The sequence below is a fragment of the Dipodomys merriami genome, unplaced genomic scaffold (assembly GCF_024711535.1).
Source record: "Dipodomys merriami isolate MVZ:Mamm:240054 unplaced genomic scaffold, mDipMer1.0.p SCAF_355, whole genome shotgun sequence".
NCBI lineage: Eukaryota > Metazoa > Chordata > Mammalia > Rodentia > Heteromyidae > Dipodomys > Dipodomys merriami.
In genome coordinates, this window is record NW_027205104.1 from 443,536 (window position 1) to 468,707 (window position 25,172).

At 39.0% G+C, this 25,172-nt stretch overlaps 2 protein-coding genes and 1 pseudogene across 2 annotated transcripts in view; 1 reads left to right on the forward strand and 2 right to left on the reverse strand.

Moving 5' to 3' along the window:
- The window catches only part of LOC138804086 (E3 ubiquitin-protein ligase parkin-like), an 849,159-nt gene that overhangs the window by 197,585 nt on the left and 626,402 nt on the right, over positions 1-25,172 (forward strand). Inside the window, exon 2 of the mRNA XM_069988358.1 lies at positions 8,101-8,264. Coding sequence (XP_069844459.1) covers positions 8,101-8,264 — 164 coding nt within the window. The remainder of the gene's footprint in view (positions 1-8,100; positions 8,265-25,172) is intronic.
- On the reverse strand, positions 2,812-3,339 carry LOC138804083 (MICOS complex subunit MIC13 pseudogene; annotated as a pseudogene).
- Positions 3,682-4,153, reverse strand: LOC138804084 (histone H3.3A-like). Its single transcript, XM_069988355.1, has one exon. It carries the CDS (start codon positions 4,136-4,138, stop codon positions 3,728-3,730), a length of 411 nt encoding a protein of 136 aa, XP_069844456.1. The 5' UTR covers positions 4,139-4,153; the 3' UTR covers positions 3,682-3,727.

The following is a 25,172-nucleotide window of genomic DNA, read 5'->3' on the forward strand; positions in this document are numbered from 1 at the left end:
GTTTGCTTTTGTGGTGCTGAGGAATCGAACCCAGGGACTCAGGCATGCAAGGCAAGCGCTCTACCACTGAGCCACCCTCCCAGCCCCTCACTTACCTTTTTTGCTCATGGCAAGCGCTCTACTACTTGAGCCACACCTCCACTTCAGCATTTTGCTGGCTAATTAAAGTAAGAATTGCTCAGATTTGTCTGCCTGGCTTTAAGCCATGACTCTCAGTTCTGAGCCCCGTGAGTAGCTAGGATTATAGACATGAGCCACTGTAGCCAGATGAAATGGGAATTTTTGAGAGACAGAATGAGGGAGAGTAACTGTGTGATACTGTTAGAAGTCCAAATGGTCACAAATTCCATTTGAATCTTGCCAAATAAAGCAGCTGACTCTAAGCCATAGATGAAGACCATGCAAACAAAATGGTCACAAATTCCATTTGAATCTTGCCAGCCAAATAAAGCAGCTGACTCTAAGCCATAGATGAAGACCATGCAAACAAAATGGTTACAAATTCCATTTGAATCTTGCCAAAGAAAGCAGCTGACTCTAAGCCTTAGGTGAACACCCAGGCAGTGGTGCTGGCTGTGGCTCAGGTCTCTCACCTCCTAAGAAGCCCAAGTTTCTTAACATACATACATACTAACTACATATATACATACTAAAAGTGTGGCAAAAGGAGTCACTGGCCCCTCTCTCATCTCTATATTGGGGAGGAGTGGGAAGGTGGAGAAAGTGGTTTTTGAGCTCCTTCCTGTCTTCCAAATGGTGAAGGGACAATCTGAAGTAGGTTTTTGTGCTCTAATGGTTTTATCTTGGGATCTGTGTTGTATGATATTAATATTGCCATTTTTGCCTTCTTATGATTTCTTTGTGCTTGGCAAAAAGAATAGGTACTTCAAAATATGTGTCTTTATATTTCAACTGCTACACTTTAAGACAATGTACAGTCTTCATTGCAGCCTTTCTGATAGTCTCTGTCCATATAGTTGGCTGTTGGTTGCATTAAAATGTAATGTAATTGTTGATATGATTACTTTGTGTCTATAACTTTACTATGCATTTTTCTTTTCATCCCCTATGTTTATTAGTCATTTCCTGACTTTCAGGTGATTATTTAAAATACTTTTTAGAACCACAGAGATTAACCATTTAATTAACCATATAATTTCAACTAGTATGTGCAAAGTTTCCTTGGTGTTTTCAAGATATGACCCTTACTCTTCACTTCCAGTAGTTTGACTCCCATGTCCCTTGATATACATGTAGTCATGTTTATCCTTCTCAGTGAAAATATGTACATTTGGTTTCTTCATCACATACTTAAAATTTGGGGGCATTATTTCCCCTAATGGATAACTCTCCATTCTTTTCTCTATCTCTTTTCTTTATCTTCTCTCAGTCCTCTTATCTATGTATACTTAATATATGTTGGATCATATATATATATGTATATATACATACATACATATAATAGGACCTATTTATTTATTTGTTTGTTTATGTCCTATAGTGGAGCTTGCACTCAGGGCCTCATGCTCTTACTGATGCCCTTTGCTCGTGCTTTGCTCTTCCATTGAGCCAGACTTCGGGTCCAGAATTTTTTCTCATTATGTGGAGAAGGAATATCAAAGACATTTCTAGGCTAGCTTGAAACCGCAGTCCTCAGATCTCAGCTTGTTGAGTAGCTTGGATTATAGGCATGAGCCACCACCACCTAGCTTCTTTTACTCATTTTAATCTCTTTTATATTATTCTTTACAAAGACTTTTCTCTGTCAACCCCATTTGTTTATCAAATGTATATAATATACTTTTATTCTAGATGTTATAGGTTTAGTTTTTGAATTTCCATGTTCCATTTTTGTGATTTTTTTTTGTTTCTCTACTCACTTGTTCTTTCCACTTATTGCTTCATTGAGGATAATTACTGTTTTTTTGGGTTTTTTTTTTAAGATAGTTATTGTAATTGCTTTGAAATTTTATCTTCCAAGTTAGAGCCAATTCAAGGTTTGTCTTAGTAGCTTTCCTTTTCTCCTGAGAATGTGTTCTATTTGTTGATTCTTTGAAATATTTGAAAAATTTGAAATTGTTTCACAAACATTATGGATTACTTTTTGGAGAATTTTTTTTTTAATGTTCTTGACAATTGTTTCTTTTATCTTTGGAAAGAATACATATATTTTTTGTCAGTAGTGGGTCTTGAACTCAGGGCGCGGCTGCTGTCCCTGAGCTCTTTTGCTCAAGGCTAGCACTCTACCACTTTGAGCCACTTTCAGTTTTCTGGTGATTAATTAGAGATAAGCTTTTCATGGACCTTCCTTCCTGGGCTGGCTTTGAGCTGTGATCCTCAATCTCAGCCTCTGTAGTAGCTAAGATTACAGATGTGAGCCACCTGTGCCCAGTGGAAGCAATATTTTAGCTAGATTTGCATGGAAAAACCTCTGGCCATTTATTAGCATTTATGATCTTAAACTAAATCTAGTTTTTAAATGAATTTTGATATTTGAACTGTTTTGGTTTTACTAGTTACCTTACACCCAGTTTTTACCTCATTTACCCTCATACACTGTTATACTACATTTATTATTGTTAATGAACTAATGTTAATGTATGATTTACTTACTGATGTCTGGTCTGGATTTGAATTATTTTGATTCTTACTGTTTTTCTTTCATGATCCCATCCAGGATGCATGATTACAGTTAATTATCCTGTGCAGGCCTGACTTGATGTTCCAGCTATCTAAGAATACTTCTTCACCAAACCTGAAGAGTCCTCAATTTCTTGTTGATTGGCCATCTTTTTCTTTCTTTCTTTTTTTTTTTTTTTTTTTTAACACTTCCAAAGTCCTTTATTGGGCCAGCGAAGCTGGAAGCTGCTGTGAGTGAGGTCCCGATTGTGGGGTCTTGAGCCTGAGGTGTTTGTGTCCTTGTTCAGCCGAGGTGGGCGGTATCTGCTGATCGGGCTACTTGGTGTGCTCCTTCACATACTCCCAGCCCTCTTTGGAGTAGTTGATGGCCTTGGTGGGGGCCACCGACAGGGCAGACATCACCTTGACGATGCCTGAATTCCAGGACTCTCGGATGGGAAAGTTAATCTTTGGAGGGTCTGGGAGCTGCGGTAACTGCAGGCCGGTCTGCTGGCACACATACTGGCTGAACTGGTGCATGGCAGGAGGCACCACCTCCTCAGCCCTCCTCAGTGCGGCCTCGCTTTTGTCACTGGGTCCCAGAAGTTCATGGTCGTAGACTAGGTAGATGACACCCCCAGCCACACTGCCTTTGATGAGGAACCTCATCAGCGACCACATTCGGGCCACCATGGTCGCTCGGATCCACGCGCAAGGACACTCCACTCGCCCGCCGCTTCTGGTCGGCCATCTATTTTTTTTTTTTTTTTTGCCATCAATAAGAAATTTACTTATTTTTAAAAAAATCCAAATGCTGGCATTGTCCAGAAAAATTTAACAGATTTATAATTGTTATAAAGTTGAACTGCTGAAACATTTTGACTTGCATTAATGCTTTATATCCCCACAGTTATATTAAAAATTCGCACACAAATGAAAATGGAAAAACTGCCAATACCTGATTTCTGTCCCCTATTTTTCCACTGGCAATCATATACTTAGGTACCTTTTGACCCCATGGGAAAAAAAATCTAACATTCAGAACTACTGATAACAAGAAAAGGGGGGGGGATTTTGAGAATGAAATGCCTCCCATTTTAGTGGATTCTTAAGCACGTTCTCCACGTATGCGGCGTGCTAGCTGGATATCTTTTGGCATAATTGTCACACGTTTGGCATGGATAGCACACAGATTGGTATCTTCAAAAAGGCCAACGAGATAGGCCTCACTCGCCTCCTGCAAAGCACCAATAGCTGCGCTCTGGAAGCGCAGATCTGTTTTGAAGTCCTGAGCAATTTCTCCCACCAGACGCTGGAAAGGGAGCTTGCGAATCAGAAGTTCTGTGGACTTCTGGTAGCGTCTAATTTCACGGAGCGCCACAGTACCAGGCCTGTAGCGGTGCGGCTTCTTCACCCCTCCGGTGGAGGGCGCGCTCTTGCGCGCGGCCTTGGTCGCCAGCTGCTTCCTGGGCGCCTTGCCCCCGGTGGACTTGCGGGAGGTCCGCTTGGTGCGAGCCATGGCGGAGCGGCCTCAACCCCCCCTACTCCTTCGGCTGGAGCTCGGCGAACGAGAGGCGGCGCTGGCGTCGGAGAGCGGCGCTGGCGCGGCGGCAGCTGCGAACACCTCGGCCATCTATTTTATATTACTTTTATTCTGGAGAATCAATTACTTCTGACCAAGGGAAATGTCAACCATTAATTGGCTTATACCAATTCCTGAACCAATCATTGAGCTCTAGTATCAGCAGGATAGAGTTCTGTTGATTAATTCAAATCACTTTTTGGGAAGGGAATGTCAGTTACCTAAATCACATGACAAATCTAAATGAAGAAAAAATGGAATAGGTTTTTGAAAAACAACCAGTATCATGTAAAGAGCATACACATTGATGACCGATACTACACTTAGTATTATTACTAACTCAGAAAGCTAGACCCAGGTTGCTTCTTCAGGTGTTTTTTCTTTTTTTTTGGGGGGGGGGGTCCGGTCATGGGTCTGAACTCTGGGCCTGGGCACTGTCCCTCAGCTCTTCAGCTCAAGGCTAGCGCTCTACCACTTGAGCCACAGCACCACTTCCAGCTTTTTTTTCCTGCTTATGTGGTGGTGAGGAATCGAACCCAGGGCCTCATGCATGCAAGGCAAGCGCTCTACCACTGAGCCACCTTCCCAGCCCCCTCAGGTGTTTTTTCTTATTCATGGAAGTATTTAGTTGGCCAAATACCTACTAGTCAGATCATCTTTCCATCATAAACACATTGTATCTCAGATTTGCTGTTCAAAAATATTAATTTCTAAGTTTGCCCAAATTGAAATTAAGATTTACACAAATTGAAATTAAGCCTTTAATTTCTCTGTTTATAGAAAAACAAAGATTTAAAATTCTGATAATTTGCGTAGAATTTCTTGGGCTTTTTGGGGGCAGCTTTTTTCCTTTATTTTCTTTGTAAGTCTTGTCTTTGTAGTAGTATTCCATGATAGAACCCCATAAAGGGAGCTTGTCAATTTAGCATCACATGGATCATTTTTAGGAAGGATTGCAGTTTGAGGCCACTTAGTAGGGTGTACAGGGGGGTTCTTGAAACCTTTTCTCAGTCAGTAGCTGGATACAGTGTCCAGCGCCTATCTTCCTATCTTCGTGGGATTCATAAACAGGGTGGATCAACCAGAGAGGAGGTTAGACCCTGTCTTAACAATAACTACATAAAAAAGGTCTGTATGTGTGGCTTAGTGGTATCCAGCAAGTATGAAGCCCTGAGCTCAGACCCCAGGATGCCCAAAATAACTAAAAGACAAACAAACAAATAAAATGTTCTATTCACAGTTATAGAAAATGAGGTTTAGAACTGGGACCAGTCCTTGTCCCATGTCTGGCTCCTCACTTCCCCATTTCCTTCACGTGGGGGATGGGTTCTCTCATGCTCTGAGCTTGCGGTGCTCAGAGTATACCTCAAGACTCAAAATACATTTGTGTTCCTTTGCCTCTGCTTTCAAAATTATGAAGTAAAATGAAATCTTCCTAGAAGTACAGCAGTCAAAGCACTGTTTTCTCTGTATTTGGTATTCCTTCATGAATTTTCTTTTGTCACATTCACTTCTTACTTTTTCTAGGTATTTTCCATGCTGATACATTATTTTGGATTTTTGCTCTATGTCTTCTATACTACCCGCTCTCATTTTGTTACCATTTTCAGTTCATCATGCCTTATAGCCATTGTTCCTTGTCCTTTTCTCTTAGCTTTGCATGGGAACTTTTTTACTGTTGATATATGTTTTTAATTTCATTTTCTACTTCTCATCTTTATAGGAAATGTCTGAATTATGTTGGAAAGACTTTTTGTTGCTGTTTTTGATCTTTTCTTTTATCCTAAGGAAAAGGCATGCGGATTTCCTTTTAGACAGGGTCTTGGGCTGCCTATTACACTAGAAACTGATGAGCTTTAGACTAAGATGGAACTGAATATGAATTCTCATTTCATTATAAAGAAGCTGATATCCTTAGGAAAGTAGTTACAATTCTCTGGGCTTTCATTCACTGCTGTGTATATGAGGACAATAATAGTAACCTGACTAGATCTTGGGGGCCTTAGAAAAAGCAAATGCAAGTGTAATGTGATGTAAGTATTAAGTGCCTGATTATTATTGCCTAGTAAGTACTATTTTATTCTAATTAATTGTATTTTTAAGTGTCTGTTTTACAATTGAATTACAAACTAGTCAACATTAATGCTACTTTTTAAGACAATGCAGCAATAAGCAGGTGATGGTAATATCTACCTTCCAGTTAACTTATCTTTTAAAGAATGTAAAATGTATATTGAAACACTATAAATTTTATTTGATGTGTCCTATAACATCATCCACAGTTTGAAGTGTGTCGATTTGCTCCCCCCAAGTCTAGTAGAGAAGTAAGCAACTATAGGCACATAGATGATTGATGAATAGGTCTTCCTAGCTGTTCATGAAGAATAACAGCATCCAGGAAGGATGGCAAGTTTTAGGAGATCTATAGAGAAAACACTGCTGGAGCCCTGAGTAGGCACATTTCTTGCTGGGGCTGATAGCATGAGGTCTGCTGAAGGGGTTACATTTGAAACAGATCATGCAGATGGGCAGAATTCAGGGGTCAGTGAGAGAAGGCATGCACTAAAGCACGAGATTGGAAACAGGATACAGTGGGGACTAATAAGAAAAGATACTGAAGCATACGTTTGTACCAGGTGAGAGGAGGCTTGGGTCTTTCTTCCCAGTGGAAGGGATGAGTCTTTAAAGGATTTGAATGGTATCAGGTCTGAGCTGTGTATCAATAAGGCTTATCTTGCAGAAAGGCTTAGGGCATTTTGTAAGAGAAGAGTGTGGACAAGCAAGTCTCCAGGTGGGAAGCTAATTAAGAATATGGAAAGGATTTAAGGAGAGCCTGATGAAGAGTGGTGAAAGGACAGCTGAGCAGCAAGGGCAGCTAGAGCAGTAGCACAACGGAGTGTACCAGGGGGTGAGCCACGCCATGGCAGGGTGGGAGGGAGGAGAGGTGGGGAGACACATGACTAAGTCTGACAGAAAGAATGGTTCCAACAAGGGAAAGGAACACATTAGCTTTAAGAAAAAAGGCAAATAAATGTCTCTGCAGATCCAGGGAAGCCTTTGGCCAGGTCCATCAAAGCCCAGAGCCCCGTGAGGGTCTTCCCTCCAGTCTATGAAGTAGGTTGAGTTTTCTCCTCTTCCTCTTGGAGCACGAACACATTGCCTTTTATTTTTATTCAGAGGGCGCCTTGGAGGGAGGGAGTTTGTTCTGGCTGTCAGAGCTGAATCTCTTTGATAAACTCCTGGGAATCTCATGATTCCAATCAAGCAAGTGTTCTGCTGAGTCCTTCAGTTTTCCAGGATGGATGTCAAAGACAGAACACAGTTTTGGTTTGCAGGTCACTGACTAATATATAAGAGAGAAAATCCCATGGGGGAATTCTGTTTGTTTGGTTTTTTTTTTCCCCACACACTACTCTGTAGTATTCAACTTTCTGTTATAAAAGAAATGGTATGCCATTCACAGAAGGTGGGTGAGGGGTAAGTTGGTTCAGAAATGTTGTGATTACTATTTAAGGGCTAGAAATAATGCTTTCTCTCTCTCTCTCTCCCTGTCCCTCTCTTCTCTCTCCCTCTCTCTCACTCTCTCTCCATTGCTCTCCCTCTCTCTCCCTCCCTCCCTCTCCCTCTCCCTCCCTCTCCCTCCCTCCCTCTCTCCCTCTCCTTCCCTCTCCCTCCCTCCCTCTCTCCCTCCCTTTCTCTGTCCCTCTGTCTCTCTCCCTCCCTCCCTCCCTCTTTCACTCTCCCTCTCTCCCTCCCTCCCTCTCTCTCTCCCTTTCTCTCTCTTTCTCTCTCCCTTTCTCTCTCTTTCTCTCTCTCTCTCTTTCCCCCCCTCTCTCCCTATCTCTCTCTCTCCCTCCCTCTCTGTCTGTCTGTCTCCCCCCCCCCATTATCTTGGTCAGTGTTTGTCAGGTTCAACTCCAGCCATGGTTTCCCAGTGGAGGTCGATTCTGACACCAGCATCTTCCAGCTCAAGGAAATGGTTGCTAAGCGACAGGGGGTCCCAGCTGACCAGCTGCGTGTGATTTTTGCAGGGAAGGAGCTTCCGAATGACCTGACAGTGCAGGTGAGTCTCCCTGGCAGAGCCTTCCAGGAATGCAGCCAGCCCTATTGCTGATCCACCACCCAACATGCAAGCTGACATTCCTGACTGAGATCTAATAGAATAAATAGTGCCTGGGGATTCCTTGAACTTTACTCCACACGGCTTCATTAATTCTGACCTTCTTAATTATGTATTAAAACAGCAAGTAGGAAGGATTGGAAGAACAACAGTGTGTGTGTGTGTGTGTGTGTGTGTGAGAGAGAGAGAGAGAGAGAGAGAGAGAGAGAGAGAGAGAGAGAGAGAGAGAGAGAGAGAGAGAGAGAGATTGAGGAGAACGAATTGAACTCTGATTAAATGTTTACTGACTTATAGGAACAGCAAGGCATAATTTCTGGCACTGTTCAATTTCTACCTTATTCTATTTGAATCTTAATGAAGAGGGCTGAAATAAATTGTTCCCAATCAGCTGCTCCCAGTCACTCCGGCTTGGTGAGGGATTTGTGACCCAACTGTGACCCCTGGAGGAGAGTCAGAGCTGCTGTCACTTGTGGTAGTAGAGCATGCGCTGTGCCGAGGGTGAGCAGGGTGAACCCTGAGCTGGTGGGTTAGGAAGACCGGAGCGCAGCAGAGTTCGCCAAAGTCCAGTTCTCCAAGGCTCGGTAAAATTGATGCTGACCAACCACAGCGTGGCTGGCCTCCGTGCTCTCCGGGCTCAGAGCTTCCAGGACACCCTTCGGCCCATTCACCTGCAGGCAGGGTGAATGGTGGGCGGAGCCATCGGTGAGAAGCAGGGCTTTGTGGAGAAGACAGTGGGCAGGTGCAAATTCTTCACGTTCCCAGGAGTCTGTGGGAGGAGGAAGGAGCCTGCCCCCTGGGTGGTGGCTCTGGTGGTGGGACCGGGCCCTGAGGACACAAGTTCCCCTCTCTTAAATATAGCCCAGCAGTTGCTTTCCTTTTTCTACCTCTGTGGAGACCACAGTGAGCTAAGAGACTGCCTCTGACCCACAGCAGTCCAGTCAGTCCTTTTATCCACACTATCAATGTTGCTTCTGGGCCCAGATATTTACTGCTCTGTGAAATGCTTTTGGAACCTGAGGATACAAAGAAGCTATGGAAATGCAAATCTTTCCTTCATTCTTCCTGCTTCTCCTGCTGCTGGTGGTGGGTAGCACATTGTGAACAAACTGCTGTGCTTTGCTTTTAGGCAATTTGTTTTTATAAGGGAAGTGCTTGTGCTAAAGAAATGTTTTGATTTTTTTAAAAATTTCAGTCAATTAAAAAGCTTTTCACAGTATCTGACAACCTCTAAATCCAAGACTATTTCTTTCACAAATAAATGATTTTTAAATTGCTCCTTGAATTCAAATACAGTATATTACCAGAACTTTTAGATGCTAAAGCTCCTCCTCTCTACCATGTAGGCTGATTAGTGAAATAATTCAGGATTTCATATTTAGTTTGACTAATTGTTACAGAGGATTGATTTTACAAACACACCTACACATGTAATACTTATTGATTTAAGAGCTTTTAACTTGACAAACAACTTATAAACACTCCCAGTGTTCCAGGCTTCTGAGAGGTTGGAGGGGTCCAGCTGAAAAAAAAAAAAAGATAAAACTCAGCCCATGTCTTCATGAATACTAGTGTTTACCTGGAACTCTGAAACCAAGAGAAATGTTAGATTTGAAATTGCCATATTTATAGGTAAAATCCTCAGCAATTTCACGTGGTTCTACCTCGTAGCTATAATTCATGGGTGCCAAGCATAATTGTGACTGAAAAATTAAGAATTGTGAAGTTAAAGGTGGAGAGATACATCTGAGTAGAGTCACCCAGAAGGGCCTCATGGACCAGCTGAATTCAGGTAAGATTCATGGGTGGAAGGCAGAGCACGGAGTGGTTTGTGAAGGAAGGATAGGTTCTTGCTCTTCTGGAATGTAGAGACAATGTTGAAGACTGTGTATTTGAGACTCTGACAGAACATTGACTGACTGGCTTAGAACTGTGGTTTCATTTATGGAGAATAGTAAGGAGAGTGGGAAGGATAGTGAGTTTTTCTGCCTGATGAGAACTGGTGCAGGCAGGATGTATGTGTGGAGATGTCTAGGAAAGGCCAAGAGAGAGCAAGAGTTTCTGAAACAAAAAGCTTAGCAGAAGGTTGGAAGAGACAGGAAATTTTAGCAAGTGAAAAATTCGCAAACTGAAAGAACAATAGAAAATACAGAATTTGAGGGGGGGCGCAGAACAGAAGCTGAGAAACCTTTGGTACTGTAACAGAGCACTTGAAGTTTGTGTCACGGAAGTACAAAAAAGACAGAATGAAGTTAGTCAGTGCTAAAAGAAATAATGACCACACCAACATTTCTCAAAACATATCGACTGCAGGGTAATGAAGCTGAGCAAACCCCTAAACAAAAAAGTCCAAAGAAATCTAAGCCAACACAAGTCATACTTACATTTGTTAAAACAAAAGACAAAGAAAAGTATCTAAAGCCAAAGAAAGTGGCAGTGTCTGTAACTGCAGCTGCTTGGGAGACAGAGGAGGATTGTGAGTTCAAGGCTAACTCCAGCAAAGTTAGCAAGACCCTGTGTCAAAAACAAAATATAAACAAAAGGGCCAGGGATGTACCCAAGTGGCAAGGCCCTGGGTTCAATCCGTCTCACAGAATAAATAAAGAGAGAAATTATATCTTATGCCTGGAGACTAAACACTTTGACTGACTGCAGGTTTCTCAGCAGAAATCCCAAAGGCATGATGGAAGTGACATGGTATTTTTCAAGTGCTAGAAGAAAAGAACTGTGAGAGCAGAACCCAATGAGAATATTGTTTAGGAATGAAGCAGAAATGAATGCATTTTTCAGATGAAGAAAAACTAAGAATTTATTACCAACATGCCAATTAAAAAAACAAAACAAAACAAGCTACAGAGAGTTGTTTTAAAAAGAAACGAAACAATAGAAGCAACTTTTCCTCTGGAAAGACAGAAGCAAAAGTATGGGTAAATACAAGAGACTTTCTTCCTCGTGATTTTTTCTAAATTGTTTTTAAGGTTTGTAGCAAAAGTTACAAAACTCTTTCACATAACTAAGTGTAGAGGAAATATTTTAGGGAAATATTTTATAAACTGATGTAAGGAAAGTAAGTTTGTAAACCTCAGGTTTACCTATAAAAGACAATTATAGTAAAACATAACAAGTTATGAATTACAGTCATAGCTAGAGAAACCACTTAAGGGTACTAAGTAGATAAAATCTAGTAACAACATCAAGTGCTAGTGAGGATGTGTGGGCCTGAATTGTTCATACATTACTAGTGGCCTATAAAGTAGCAGACACTCTAGTAAACAATGTGGTAGTTTCTTAAAAACAACAACAACAAAAACACTGAACATGTATTTCCCACAAGGCATAGTAGTCCCACATTTGGTTATTTTAGACAAGATTTATGTCTACACAAACACCTGTACATAAATATCTACAGCATGTTTATTCAAATTAGCCCAAACTTGTAAACAACTCCCATGTCTTCCAATGGGAGAATGGATATTACTGAGCAAAGAAAAAAAAGAGCTGTCCATTCATACAGTATCTTGTAAAGGCTGTTATGCTGAGTGAAAAGAGCCAGCAGAACAGGTCACATGTTAAGTATTTTTATTTCTGAGACACTCTTGGAATAATACAATAATGGAAATGGATTGCAGATTAGTAATTACCAGGAATGAAACCAAAGTGGCAGCTGGAGGTGAACAGTGGCTGTGTGGCTGTGAAGGGAGCAGGAGGGACCCTGAGTGTGGTGGACGTTTGAAAGACTGTTGCTGCTGACCATGCAACTGCAGTATCATAGTAGCCTTGTGAGATACCTCGGGAACAACTGGGAAGGGTCCTGGGAGGTCTCTGCGGCCCTTCTTGCCTATGCATTTGGAAGAGTCTCAATAGGAAACACACGTGCATGCGCCCCCCCCCACAAGCAGAACCTCATAATACCAATCATTTTTAGAGGTAGAATATTGACCTAGTGAGTAATTCTAGAATAATAAACAAAAATAGTTTAACTGATTAGGAGACACACTTAAGGATGAATTTACACGAAAGAGTAGGACAGCAACTTACAGACATATTAAGGCTTTGTTTGAATTCTTAAATAGCATCTGCAGTGCCTTATAAAGCTGAATAGATGTGGTTAGTATTCATATACAAAATTATTGCCAAATATTTCAACTAAACACAAGATAAGTATTTCTTGACAGTTGTGTATACTAGTTGTATGTATTTTCCAAATTCATATGAAAGTCATGTATTACAGCCAGAAATAAATGAGTACTTCATGCAACCATCCATGTTAGAATACTTAGAGAAAACATCTACGTTAAAAATGTTCCCCCTTTTATTGATATCAAAACAATTTAGGGATGAAGTGATTTCATTTGAAAACTAAATGTATTGAAAAATCTTTTACTTTTTTCTATTGAATAGTAGACAGAGGATAGATAAATTTCATGTTGAATGTATTTATGCCATGAATTTTCATTTAGTGAAAGAGTTTTGCAAGTAAATGGCTGATAGAATACATTTTCCCTGTGATTATAATATGGAAGGAAACGAGGCTAAACAGCACACTATCCAGAGAATAATGATCTGGTCATTCTTTTGTCCCTGGGAGTGCAGCTGTGTAAACGTCACCTCGGTCACTGCAGGGCTGTGCAAGCATGTTTTCTCATCTGCCTTTGTTAATGGACTGTACTGCTGGCCTCGTGGTTCATTTAGGTGCATATAGATTGATTCCGAAAATCAGCTCAGTACTGTGGGAGCTGGTAAGTCAGCATGAGAGTCTAGAATCAAAGGGTGGTAATAAGTACAGAACAAGGTCTTTCTTAAGGAAGACCCTTGTTTCTTCTGTTTATGTCTGCTTGATTGTGCATGTCAGGAAAAAAGAAACTTGAAATTCCTCAGCTCTGTGCATCATTCAGAACCCTCAGAAATATTTTTCTGTTGGCATTTCTGTGCCACTCTAGACTGAAGAAGCATCTTTGAGGTTGACTTGAAGAAGAGAGGAAAAAGTTGAGGCTACAGATCTATTTCCTGTAGACTTGTGTAAGAGGCTCACGTCTCAGAGACATTTCCATTGTCCATACTAAGCTCATGTTCGAAGACAGGCTATGTGTGAGGGGGTGAAACTCTGGAGAGGCCGATCCTCAAAGCTTCGCAGGGGATGTCTTTTATGAGAATAACAAAACCCGTACCATAGGAAGCCAGACAGATGAAAGAGGTCAGGTACCGTGAAATGTTATTTGCTATTGGCGAAGGCTAGTTCCAACTATTCTGTTCTGCTGTCTCCATTATTGGGCTCAAATTCTATCATCCAATTTAACTTGCTGTTGTTTGAGATTTTGTTTAAATATAACTATTATCCTTAAGGAAAAAAATAAGAAACAGAAGTTGTGCCTAGGACTACAGTATTATCTGTCCTATTCTGAATCAGAAGATTCATTACCAGCATTCAATTTTTTTCCTTTTTCCCTGTTACATGATATTATTACAGAGAACAATAAAAATTATGTAAAAAGGTTCTTTGAAAATTACTCCCAAATTTACTTTCAAGTATTAAAAATGAGTTTTTAATCTCCTTCATTTTCTGTTTGTAGATGGATTTTAGCCATAGCTTTAGTTAATCATTAGATTAACACCAGTAAGTATTCATTCTCCTTTATTTTCTTTATGTATGTTGTATGGCAGATAAAGCTACATGGATACATTAAAATAGTTTAAGTACCATTTTTGAGATGCACCTAAGTGAAGAAATCACAATTAAATGGTAAAGGGAAAGTTTTTCTTTCCTATCCTAATATGCTGCATTCACCTTTAAAAAAAGAATTAAGTTTTTTTTTTTTTTATAAGAATACTATCCTAATAAGCAACCATTGGATAAGTGAATGTTGCCATGGAGACTTTCTCAGTCACTGAAGGATGTGCTGAGCCACCAGCATTCTCTGGACACGTGTAAGGGGGCACAGAGACTCATTTGTGCGGAAATAAATGTGGAAGAGTCATGATTGCTTACAAGCCTCTAGAGTACGCATTATTTATACAATTAAAAAATTCTCTTTGTTTTAGCCAATTCTGTGAATGGGTCTTCACATATGCAAACATTCGTTTGGGGAATAGCGTTCTTTGGAAAATGTACAGTTCTTTTCTGTAAGAATGTACAGTGCATTTCTGTAAGCTGCATTTCATTGAGGTTTTGTTTGGCTCTTGAATGTTTCCTGTCCTATCAGTAGGTCTGGTCAGTTCACACTCAGAGATGTCAGTCAGCTAAGCATTAATAAGGAGTAACTATGGCACAGAGCTTGGCTTTTTCAATTAATAAAATATTGTAATATTAGAGAAATGAGGAATGAGAGATTGATGTCTAAGGTTTGGTGTACATCACAAACTCTGATTCTAATAGGCAGCTTTGGAAAGCTCAACACAGGTTTTTCTGAGGTTATTTTCTGCTCATTTTTAGTATTTCAAAGGATCTGTGTTTGCATTCATGTATGCATAATTCATCAGAATACTGCTCTGAGTGGTGAAGAATGAAAACAAAAACTTGGTTAGGATATTCTATAGCTCTAAAACTTAGACACTGTGCACGCCAGTGGATACGATCCACTGAAGTGAATAATGTCTGTTTCCTCAGTTTATCTGCAATGCTCCTCAGAGCCAGTGTTCATTTTCAGCAACATCAAGACACAAGCTAATACCTTTTTTTTTTTTTTGCCAGTCATGGGTCTTGAACTTTGGGCCTGGGTGCTGTCCCTCAGCTCTTCAGCTTAAGGCTAGCACTCTACCACTTGAGCCACAGCACCACTTCTGGCTTTTTTTCTGCTTATGTGGTGCTGAAGATCGAACCCAGGGCCTCATGCATGCAAGGCAAGCACTCTACCATTAAGCCATCTTCCCAGCCCCAAGCTAATACCTTTTATGTTTTCTTTACACTGGAGTTTATGATGTCATCCCACCTATGCTTGTTGCCATATATTACCGAAAAGATAAGACTTGCAGGACGTAGCATAGGAGATGAAATCACTGGCATAGAGGTCGGCGAAGCGTTCACTTCTCAGCTAGAAGGAAGTAGATGGGGACTGCTCATTGGTCAGTCTGTCCTCGATGAGGCAGTCATTTAAATTCTTCAGTCTGCACTTTTCCTCATCTGTAACTGGAGATGGTAACAGTACACGCATTTTATAGAATTGTTTTGAGTACTTGAAAAAAATTACCTAGGAAAGACTGACATAAGCAAATTTAGAACTATCATGAGTTTAGTTTAATGAATAATTCCCAAAAGGTACGTGATATATTTCTGAATTATTGTTGATTTATCCAGATTTTATAGTTTTAAAAATACTCCCAAACAGAATAACTTTATATCCCATATCAAATTACCTATTCACATACTGATTTTAAAATAAGATTTTGTAGCGTATTTGAGGATACTCCTTCAATTTAAATCTTATCTTTAAAAGAATATATCCTATCCTAATAGTATTTGCATTTTTCTTTAATGCACAAGATAGATACTTGAATATGCCATTTTATTTGGGGCACAATTTTACAAGAGTACTTGCTGTTTAATATCTCTTTAACCAGGAGCACGCAGCAATTTGAGATTGCTCTGAGGAGTTTCTGAGTTACTTGAATATAAAATAGAGGGCAAGAGGGTCAGGAGGGACTTGCAAGAGAAACTGCATTATTGGACCCACTGAAATGATTAAATGGAAATACTAAATTTGCATAATCTGTCATTTTGTACTCTACTTAAAACTGATTGTCTGGCTTTTACTTTAAAATTAAATCAGCATCTTTTTTAGTATTTGTATCCATTTTTGTGTTTGAAAGGAAAAGTTGGTACTTCATATGTCACTCTTTATATTCATTTTTTAGGCAGTATAAAATTATATGTTGTTATTGATTTCATCTCCATCCTTTGCCTTAAACTTCATCCTATTGTTTACAAATGTGTGTGTTTTGGTGTGTGTGTGTATTAGTATTTCAATCCAACTTACTGGTAATAAGCAATTAAAACATTTTTCCTGTGCTAGTTATTAAAAGATTCGACTATGACAAAAGGAAATTCTTCCTATAATTCATTTCGGTCATTAAATACATGCCAGTGAAATGACAAATATAAGGTGTAGTCACTCCTTCAGATATTAATGATACTAATATCAACAGGACAGGGAACAAGAAACATCTGGGAGAGGGGGTTCAAGCGCTTTATATTTGGATAGGTAAGTTTGAAGTAAAGATGACCACGGGGAAGTTTCTGTATGAAACAGAAGTTCATGGGATAAACAACCGAGGAAAGACTTATTCTGGCTCATGGTTTCAGAGGTCTCACTCTGCAGTAGGCCATATCCATTGATTCTGGTCCTGTGATGAGAAAGAACATTATGGTAGGATGCCTTGGTACAAGAAAGTTGCTCATGTCATGGAAGCTGAGAGCCAGAGAAAGGGACAAGATACACACAAGATGACCCCCTCAGTGACATTTCTTTCACCAAGGCTCTACCTCTGAATAGCTCATTTAGTTCTGAACTCATCAGAGGATTAATCCATTGATAAGGTCAGAATCATCATGTTCCAATCACCTCTCAGTAGTGACACTAGCTAGTTATCAAGCTTTCTGCACCTGAACCTTTGGGGCTGATTTAAGTTTATATCCAAACAACAGCAGGAAGCTTATTTATATGAGTCATAGGAGCCTGTTGTTGAGGATAAAGAACTGGCATATAAATTAGTACTCAGGGTTTGACACTCAGTGCTATCAAGAATATATAGTGAATCACGTTCTTAAAGTTGTTTTTTTTTTTTTTTTGAGAATAAGGGCATACTTTCCCATTTAGGATGCAGTTTATTTTGGGTATTGTGTGTATTTTAGATATGAGGCCCTTGTCTGATTCATATCTAGTAAAGGTCTCCCAAACAACAACCCAATTAATGAATGGGCTCAAGACTTAAAGAGAGACTTCTCAGAATAAGAAATAAGAATGGCTAATAGACACATAAGGAGATGTTTGACATCTCTGACCATAAGAGAAATGCAAATTAAAAAACATTGAGATTCTACCTCGCCATATTTAAAATGGCCATTATGAAGAAAACTTAACAATAACAGATGCTGGAGGGCATGTGGCCCAAAGGGGATGTTACTACACTGTTGGTGGGAATGTAAACTTGTTTAGCCAATCTGGAAAGCAGTATGAAGGTTCCTCAAACATAGAGCTCCCCTATGACCCACTCCTGCACATCCATCCAGTTGACCACAAACCAGGCTACACTAAATCCATCCGTACAACCATGTTCATTACAGTATTATTTACCACAGCCAAGATATGGAATCAACCCAAATGCTCCTCAGTGGACAAATGGATGAAGAAAATGTGGTATATGTACACAATGGAATTCTATGCTTGCATCAGAAAGAATGGCATTGCCCCAATTGTAAGGAAGTGTAAAGATTTGGAAAATATTTTACTCAGCCAAGTAAGCCAGACCCAAAGAAACATAAGATGAATGGCTTTCTACATTTGTTATCATTAGAATGTGCCTATGAATGTACAATAAACCCAATGCATAGAAAAGGCAAATAATTATACTTGGACATGATTAATTAAACAGCAGTCTAAACACACAGTGAGCACAAAAGAGGATATTCTTAGGAGAGGATCACAGGGCTCAATGTGCATATGATCTTATAAATGATGCTTATCAAAATGAACTTCCAAGAAATCAGAGAAAGAGGATTTTTATGGTACTCTATGCAGATTTTTTTCTCCTTTGGCGTATTCCCTCTGTTGCTGTTTTTATTTCTGTACCCTTTGTCTAGTACATAAATTTATCTGATTTTGGGAGGAGAAGGGGAAGCACAGAAAAGGTGGGGCAAAGGGTGAACCAGTTCAGCAATGAAACCCACTAGACACTGTGTTAGAAATGAACTACACAACTTGGGGGAGGGAAGGAAGTTGGGAGGAGAAAAACTAGAAGAGAATGAGAGAAAGTAATACTGTTTTAAAAATGTACTCATTACCTGACTTATATAACTATAACCCTCTGTACATCACCATTACAAAACAAAAAAAAAAAGATGAAACTTGATGTAGAATCTAAAGATAATGTACTAGTATGACATGGAAATTGTCTTACTGACTTGAAATTAGGATGGCTGTGGGTTATTTGTAAGTGCTGTTGCAAAATACTTCAGGGATGTCAAAGGGTGGGAATTATATAGCAAATACCAATATGTCCACTACTCAGCTAAGTAAAAAGAAAGCAACAATTAAACTTGAATGTATTTTTTTCTGATTCTACCCCTTTTTTTCCTTCCTCTTCCACAAACTATTGTCCTAAATTTGGAATTTGTTAGTCTCACCCATGTTCTAGGACCTTTCATATATTATTCATTTACTAATCTATAAATAATACAGTAAGTTGCATGGTTTTAAACTTTAAATAAATGATATATTACTTACCACATGCAACTCAATTTTTTTTCTTTTTTTTTGGGGGGGGTCGTGGGGCCTGAACTCTGGGCCTGGGCACTGTCCCTCAGTTCTTCAGCTCAAGGCTAGCGCTCTACCACTTGGGCCACAGCGCCACTTCTAGCTTTTTTTTTTTTGCTTATGTGGTGCGGAGGAATCAAACCCAGGGCCTCAGGCATGCAAGGCAAGCGCTCTACCACTGAGCCAACTTCCCAGCCCCAACAACTCAATTTTTTTGTTCAGCTGCTGTACTTGGAGAGTAATCTGTGTTGGTGGATATATACTAGGTCATTCGTGTTTATTAACGAGTTACATTCTACCGCATCAATGAGTTATATTCATTGTTCATCACAATGAATGGATATGCTCTTTGTATGGATTCGTTCATTCTCATGCTCTTGAGGATACAAGCTGCTTTTTATTTGTGTGTGTGTGTGTGTGTGTGTGTGTGTGTGTGTGTGTGTGTGTGTGTGTGTGTGTGTGTGTGTGTGTGTGTGTGTGTGTGTGTGTAATGAAATTGCCTCACTGGATATTCTTATGTAAGTGCAAGCCTTTTTCCAGATCAATATCTAGCAGAATTTGACCCAGGATTTCTGGGTCAAAGAGATGTACAGCTTCAACTATACACATTTTTAAATAGTTATTTTGCTTGTTTATTTAACAATTTGTACTCTCAATTATCACATTATCACATCCTACTCAATGTTTAGTTTTTCATGCTTTTAAATTTTGAGTCATTGCAGTGATGTTTTATATCATTATAAAATCAAATTTCATTTACCTGAGTAATAGGTGATATTGGTTATCTTTTTACATATACTGGATATTTGTATTTTTTCTTCTGAGCTTGGACAAGTGTTCTCATGGGTTTGTTGTTGCTAGTACTGAAACTTGAACTCAGAGCCTTGAGCTTTCTTTCCTTGGTGCTTTTGCTCTTGGTATGATATGGTATGCTACCATGCCTCTAGTTCTGTTTTTGTTTTTGTTGCTGGTTAATTGTGATGAGAACCACATAGGTTTGTCTGACTCCGATGACTTTGAATCTCAGTTCTTAGTTTTCAGCCTCCTAAGTATCTAGGATTATAGGAGTGAGCCAAACACCTGTGCCCTGCCTGTTGTGTTTTTATAAGGTAAATTGTTTTAATACATACTAAATACTTATTTTGGCTTGAATATATTGTAATAATTAATCTGTAGCTTATTTATCTTTTAAGTTAGATGTCAGTAGATGCATACTGTTTCATGTTTTACTGTAGAAAAACATCTATCTTTGTTTATGATTTCTACTTGATATGTCCAGTTTAAAAAAAAATCTCTGTTGTGGCCTTGAATTTTTCCTAAAACGTTTTTACACATGCTTTAATTTTAGTTTTAAAATATTGGTCTTAAACAATTAGAATTTATCTTTCACTTTATTTTATGTAAAAGGTCTATGTTTTTGTATTTCATTTTGTGCCAGAGATAACCTATTATCTATCTTCATTTACTGAATATTCATATCAAATGTCATCTTTGACATAAGTTGAATTTGCATGCATGCTTAGGCCTATTTCTGGACTCGCTACTGCACTCCATTTGTCTGTCTATCCCAGAACTAACACTATACTAATAATTTATAATTCTTTATATTTGACAGCCATTTTACACTACTATTATTCTTTAGAAGTATCTGAATTATAATTTTACACTGAAAATTATTTTCTTGTAGTATTGTGAAGACATGGAGTATAACTTCTATTAATAAGAGTGTTGCTGTTCTAATTGTAGTTCTTTTGTAGGCGATCTACTTATTTATAGCTCTAATGTTCTTTTTTGTTTCTTACATTAATCAGTATCATAGTCATGTGTCTGTCATTCATTTTTACTAATTGTCCACTCTGAATCCTGCTACAAAATATTCATATCTGGCATTGGGACTCTTTTTTAATTCTGGAATATTAGTAAATTGTATGTTAGCTATTTTATACCATTTTCTATTCCTCTTTCTCTCTGATGCATTTCATCACTGTATTTCATTGTGGGACATTCTGGATAATTTAACCTTGTCTCTCTCTTCCCTTTAATTATATATAACATTTTAACCTACTCATTGAATTAATTTTGAATTTTAAACAATGAATCTCTCATTTATGGTTATTCTTTTTATTCTTTTTTCTATCTGGTTGCCTTTTTGATGGAGTTCTACTCTTGTTTTCTGTTTTAATATTCTGCTAAATCTTTGGTCATTTAAAAAATCGCTGTGAAATGATATCTGTACAACATTCTGTGTTTTATGTTCTTGAGTGGCTTTCCTTAGAAACCAGTATAAGATACAGTATAACAACAATAAGCTGCCTCTTATCTACCTGTCCTCTTGGGTGTGCTTTGTTTTACCTCATCTGTTCCTTCTGTAGGGATGGACCACACTCAACGAAGGGATTCAGGTCTAACTTTCCATCTTCATAGACCCTAGCAGTCTTTTTCTGGGTGACTGGTAACCAGTGTATAGCACATTATCAAAGGGAATTTTTAAAATTTTTTAAATGGTTATATTAAAGGTGATGTTCAAAGGTGTTACAGTTACATAAGTCAGGTAAAGAGTACATTTCTTGTTCAATAATGTTACCACTTCCTTGCTGTCTACAAAGGGAAACTTTAAAGTCACAAGGAAACCACTATCAGTTTTCAGAAGCATATTGCAGAGTAATTGTTTAGTCAGCAAAGATTATTACTATCTTATGAAACCAAGGTTAAAGTAGGTCCGTTGGCCATGCCATAAGACCAAATTTTAGAGAGTCTGTTAGTACCCAAGATGAAGCTGGAAGAAGGGGAGAGGGAAGAAGGAGGATGCACGGTGTCCTCCCAGAAACTGCTTGGATGCTATGATAATGCCATCTTCCCTTTATCCATGTTGTGAGTGGAACTGGGCCTGATTTTGCCAGGAGTTTTAATTTAATTAATTTATGTGTTATGCTTGAACTCAGAGCCTCAGCACTGAGCTTTCTTGCTCAAGGCTAGCACTCTACCACTTGAGCCACAGCACCCCTTCCTTCTCTTTTAGTGCTTATTTGGAGATAATTACCTCATGAAATTTCCTGCTTCCTGACTATCTAGGATTATAAGCACAAGCCACTGGCGCTGGCTGAACTTTTCATTTTAATACACAATCAATAGTGATCATTTTGGCTTATAGATTGCCAAATTAATAACTCTGTCTGATTATTATTTGTCTTTTAACTCTGATGCTGTCACTGTATTTATAACATTTCCTATTTTAATGCAGAAGATTTGACCTACAACTAATAACAACAGCTCTATATTTTGTGTTTGTTTATTTGCAAAGCACTTTTACAATATAATTTCTTTCAAAGATTTGCATAAAATACATCTGCAATTTGGTCAAAATGTGAAATTAAAAATTAATCCATAAAAAAACAAATCTGAGTACAAAAAATATAAGCATCCTAAGTTGGAGCTCATTAAAGCACCCAAATAATGAGAGTCTCTGCTCCTCTCTGAATCTTTCAGTTATTGAGAAAAAAATGTAAATGGGATTGTGCTGAAATGTACCTAATATATTTTTCAAATGTGAGTAAGGAATAATTATTTATGATATTTCTTGAATCACCAAGGGTAATGTTGTGTGTGATCTCCCAAAATAGTTTTTTTTTATTATGCTATTATTTTGAAATATGTAAGATTTTTGTAAGTTGTGATTCGATTTGTTTTCAGGATGAGGGCTACTGAGAGTAAAAGCAATGAGATAAATAGTTTGCAAGGAATTACACAAGGTTCTGCTTTAAAATTAATCCTCAAACCCCCTGTTTTAAATGCTTGTCAGGTACCCATTTCATTTTTGTTATTCTCTAGGAATGTACTTGAGATGGTAATGAACTGGCCCCAGGATCCCTTTGGTATTAGCGCTCAGCAGGTGCTCTGTGGGGTAGATCAAGACCTTCCAAATGGACATGTGCTCTTAGGGTCTTTGGGGAACTCTTTCTTATATAGCACATGAAATCCATTTATTTGATAATTCTGGTGTGTTATACCCAAATTATTTATTATTTCATAGATAATGTACATATCTGAGTGTGGTATAGATTGTGGACTTTTAAGATTATCCCTTTCCATCTAGGGTAAGACCAGTTGAAAGATTAAACTATTAGCAGGTATTTTTGGCACTGAGTCTTGGCTCCTCCACCATCTCCTCACCACAAGAAGGAAGGTAAATGAGCTAAGATTCTTACAAGAAGACAGAGATTGTACAAGTAATGCAAAGTCTACCCTGCTAGCACAGCGCCTCACATGAAGGGGGCTCTCCAGTGCATCTCTCCTTCCTTCCTAAGGCATAGCTTGTCTTTAATGAAGCATTGTGTGTCCTACGTTTCCAAGTGGAGATGCTTCGCAAATGAGTGCAGACACATTTTGCATGAATTTTTGAAAGGGATTACCTCATGCTTCTCAAAATTATGAAGACCACCCAAAGGTGCATGAAGCAGATTCTCTGGGCAATGGGCAGGCGGCTGTGGCAGTGTTCTTCCTGCAAGCATGGACTTGCCAAGTGGAGGGTGTGCAGGAGGGTCGCCCCTTTTCATTAAGACAGAGCCATGGATTTGTCCTTAGTTTTCCCTTGGGCATGATTTTATCATTTGGCTTAGATTTTCCATTCTGGCTTTTAGATTTATTAACTGGTAAGGAAAGTACAAAGTTGAAGACTAACACTGGATTGTTACCAGAAATTCAGTATTCACCATTTTTTCATATTGTGCAAAAATCTCCGTGGCCTGGCAAAACTCTCTCTCTCCCTCCCTCTCCCTTCTCTCCTTTGCTCCCTCTTTCCTGTTTTCTTTGCCATTGTATGTGATTGGTACTAAATAAGAAATTTGAAAGCATAAAAATGAGATTAAAATTACCTAAAGAAATGTGTAGAGCCATGGAAGCTGTGCTTACGTCTTGACATCCATGGGCCACAAAGCCTGAAGAGGCTGCTTAGCCCTTGTGAACCTCAGTCCCTTCAGCTGTAAAATTAGAACGATAATATGTATTGTTGTAAGGAACGAGCCAAATACGTGTAAAAATCGTACAAATCTTCTGAAGTGTTCAGTCAGCCTTACCTTTATTTTTGTTACTATCCACACATTTTATAACAAAGTTAAGTAACACTTTACTACATAATAAAAGCAAAACTATTTTTGCACCCACATGAGTTTAAGAGAAATATTTTCCTTATGCTTGGATGGAAATTGAAGCAAGACCAATGACATTTTGGTTTGCTCACAAACTTTTCTTCAGGCACTAGAAGTCTCAGATGCTGTCCTAATTATGTAATTAGAACATCCAAGCCAAGATGCTTATAAATTCAAACTTAATTTGATGGCATCTCTTCTTACTTATCTCCCCGGCTTGCACCTGCTCCAGTTTGAGCCTGAAGAAGTGGTGCAGCAGCTTCCCATGTATTCTCCTGGCATGCCCGTGTGCTCCCGCCCCAACCCCAGTTTCTAATTCCTCCAGTTGGTGGATTTGAGCGGAGGCCGTGATTTAGGTGTAACTACTTGTTGCATGGATACCATGACAGATAATTTCAGTGGTCTCCTTCCCTCTACGCCTCCTCCCAAGGAGCTCTGGTGGTTCCGGTGGTCCACTGATGGATATTCTCCCTGCTGTTTCCCTAGTACAGGCAGATGCGTCCTTTATACTGTGTGGAAACACTGTTCACCTCCATCTGCCACTGGGTCTCTTCTTCCTGCTAATGACTATTTCCCACAGCTCCAAGAACCTTACACAAATACACACATTCTGATTCTCTCCTTCTCCCTCTCCCTCCCTCCCTTCCTTTCTCCCTGTCCCCACCCTCTCTCCCTCCTTTAATGAATGCTATATGTTGGGCTTCAGGAAGGCTCTGAAATTCTTGGCTCCTCAAGCTCCGTAAGCTGCAGGGGACAAGTCTGGAAAGGAACCCCATAATGCTCCTTGAGAGAGAGGCCTGAGTGAAAGGCTGCCTCCACTCCTACCAGCAGCAGAGAAATAACTACATCTTGTCCTGTCTGTAGGGTTACATCATGGGGCTAGATCTATTTTTGTTGTTGCTAATTATTCATACAATTTAGTATCTCAAATTGGAATTATTTTTTTGTGCAATAGAAAGTACAATTTTAGTATCCTATATACATAGTTGTATTCTAACATTTTTACATATACATAAATTTGAACATTATGAAGAAATCTAACTTGTGCTTTTTTTTTATTTCTGCAATTATCTTATTGTAGGATGTAGACTTGAAATTATACTTCTCGGTTGTCTACAGTTTCCAGTTGCAGACACAGAGCCAAAATGTATTCCTGAAATCACTTCAAATGATTTCAAAATGAATTTTTAAGTTAACATCAATGAGGTATAGAAAGAGTTTCGTCTTAAAATGTCCATTTATGT

Excerpts from the sequence above, each read along its gene's own strand:
- LOC138804084 (XM_069988355.1), bottom strand. The coding sequence starts at position 4,138 with ATGGCTCGCACCAAGCGGACCTCCCGCAAGTCCACCGGGGGCAAGGCG.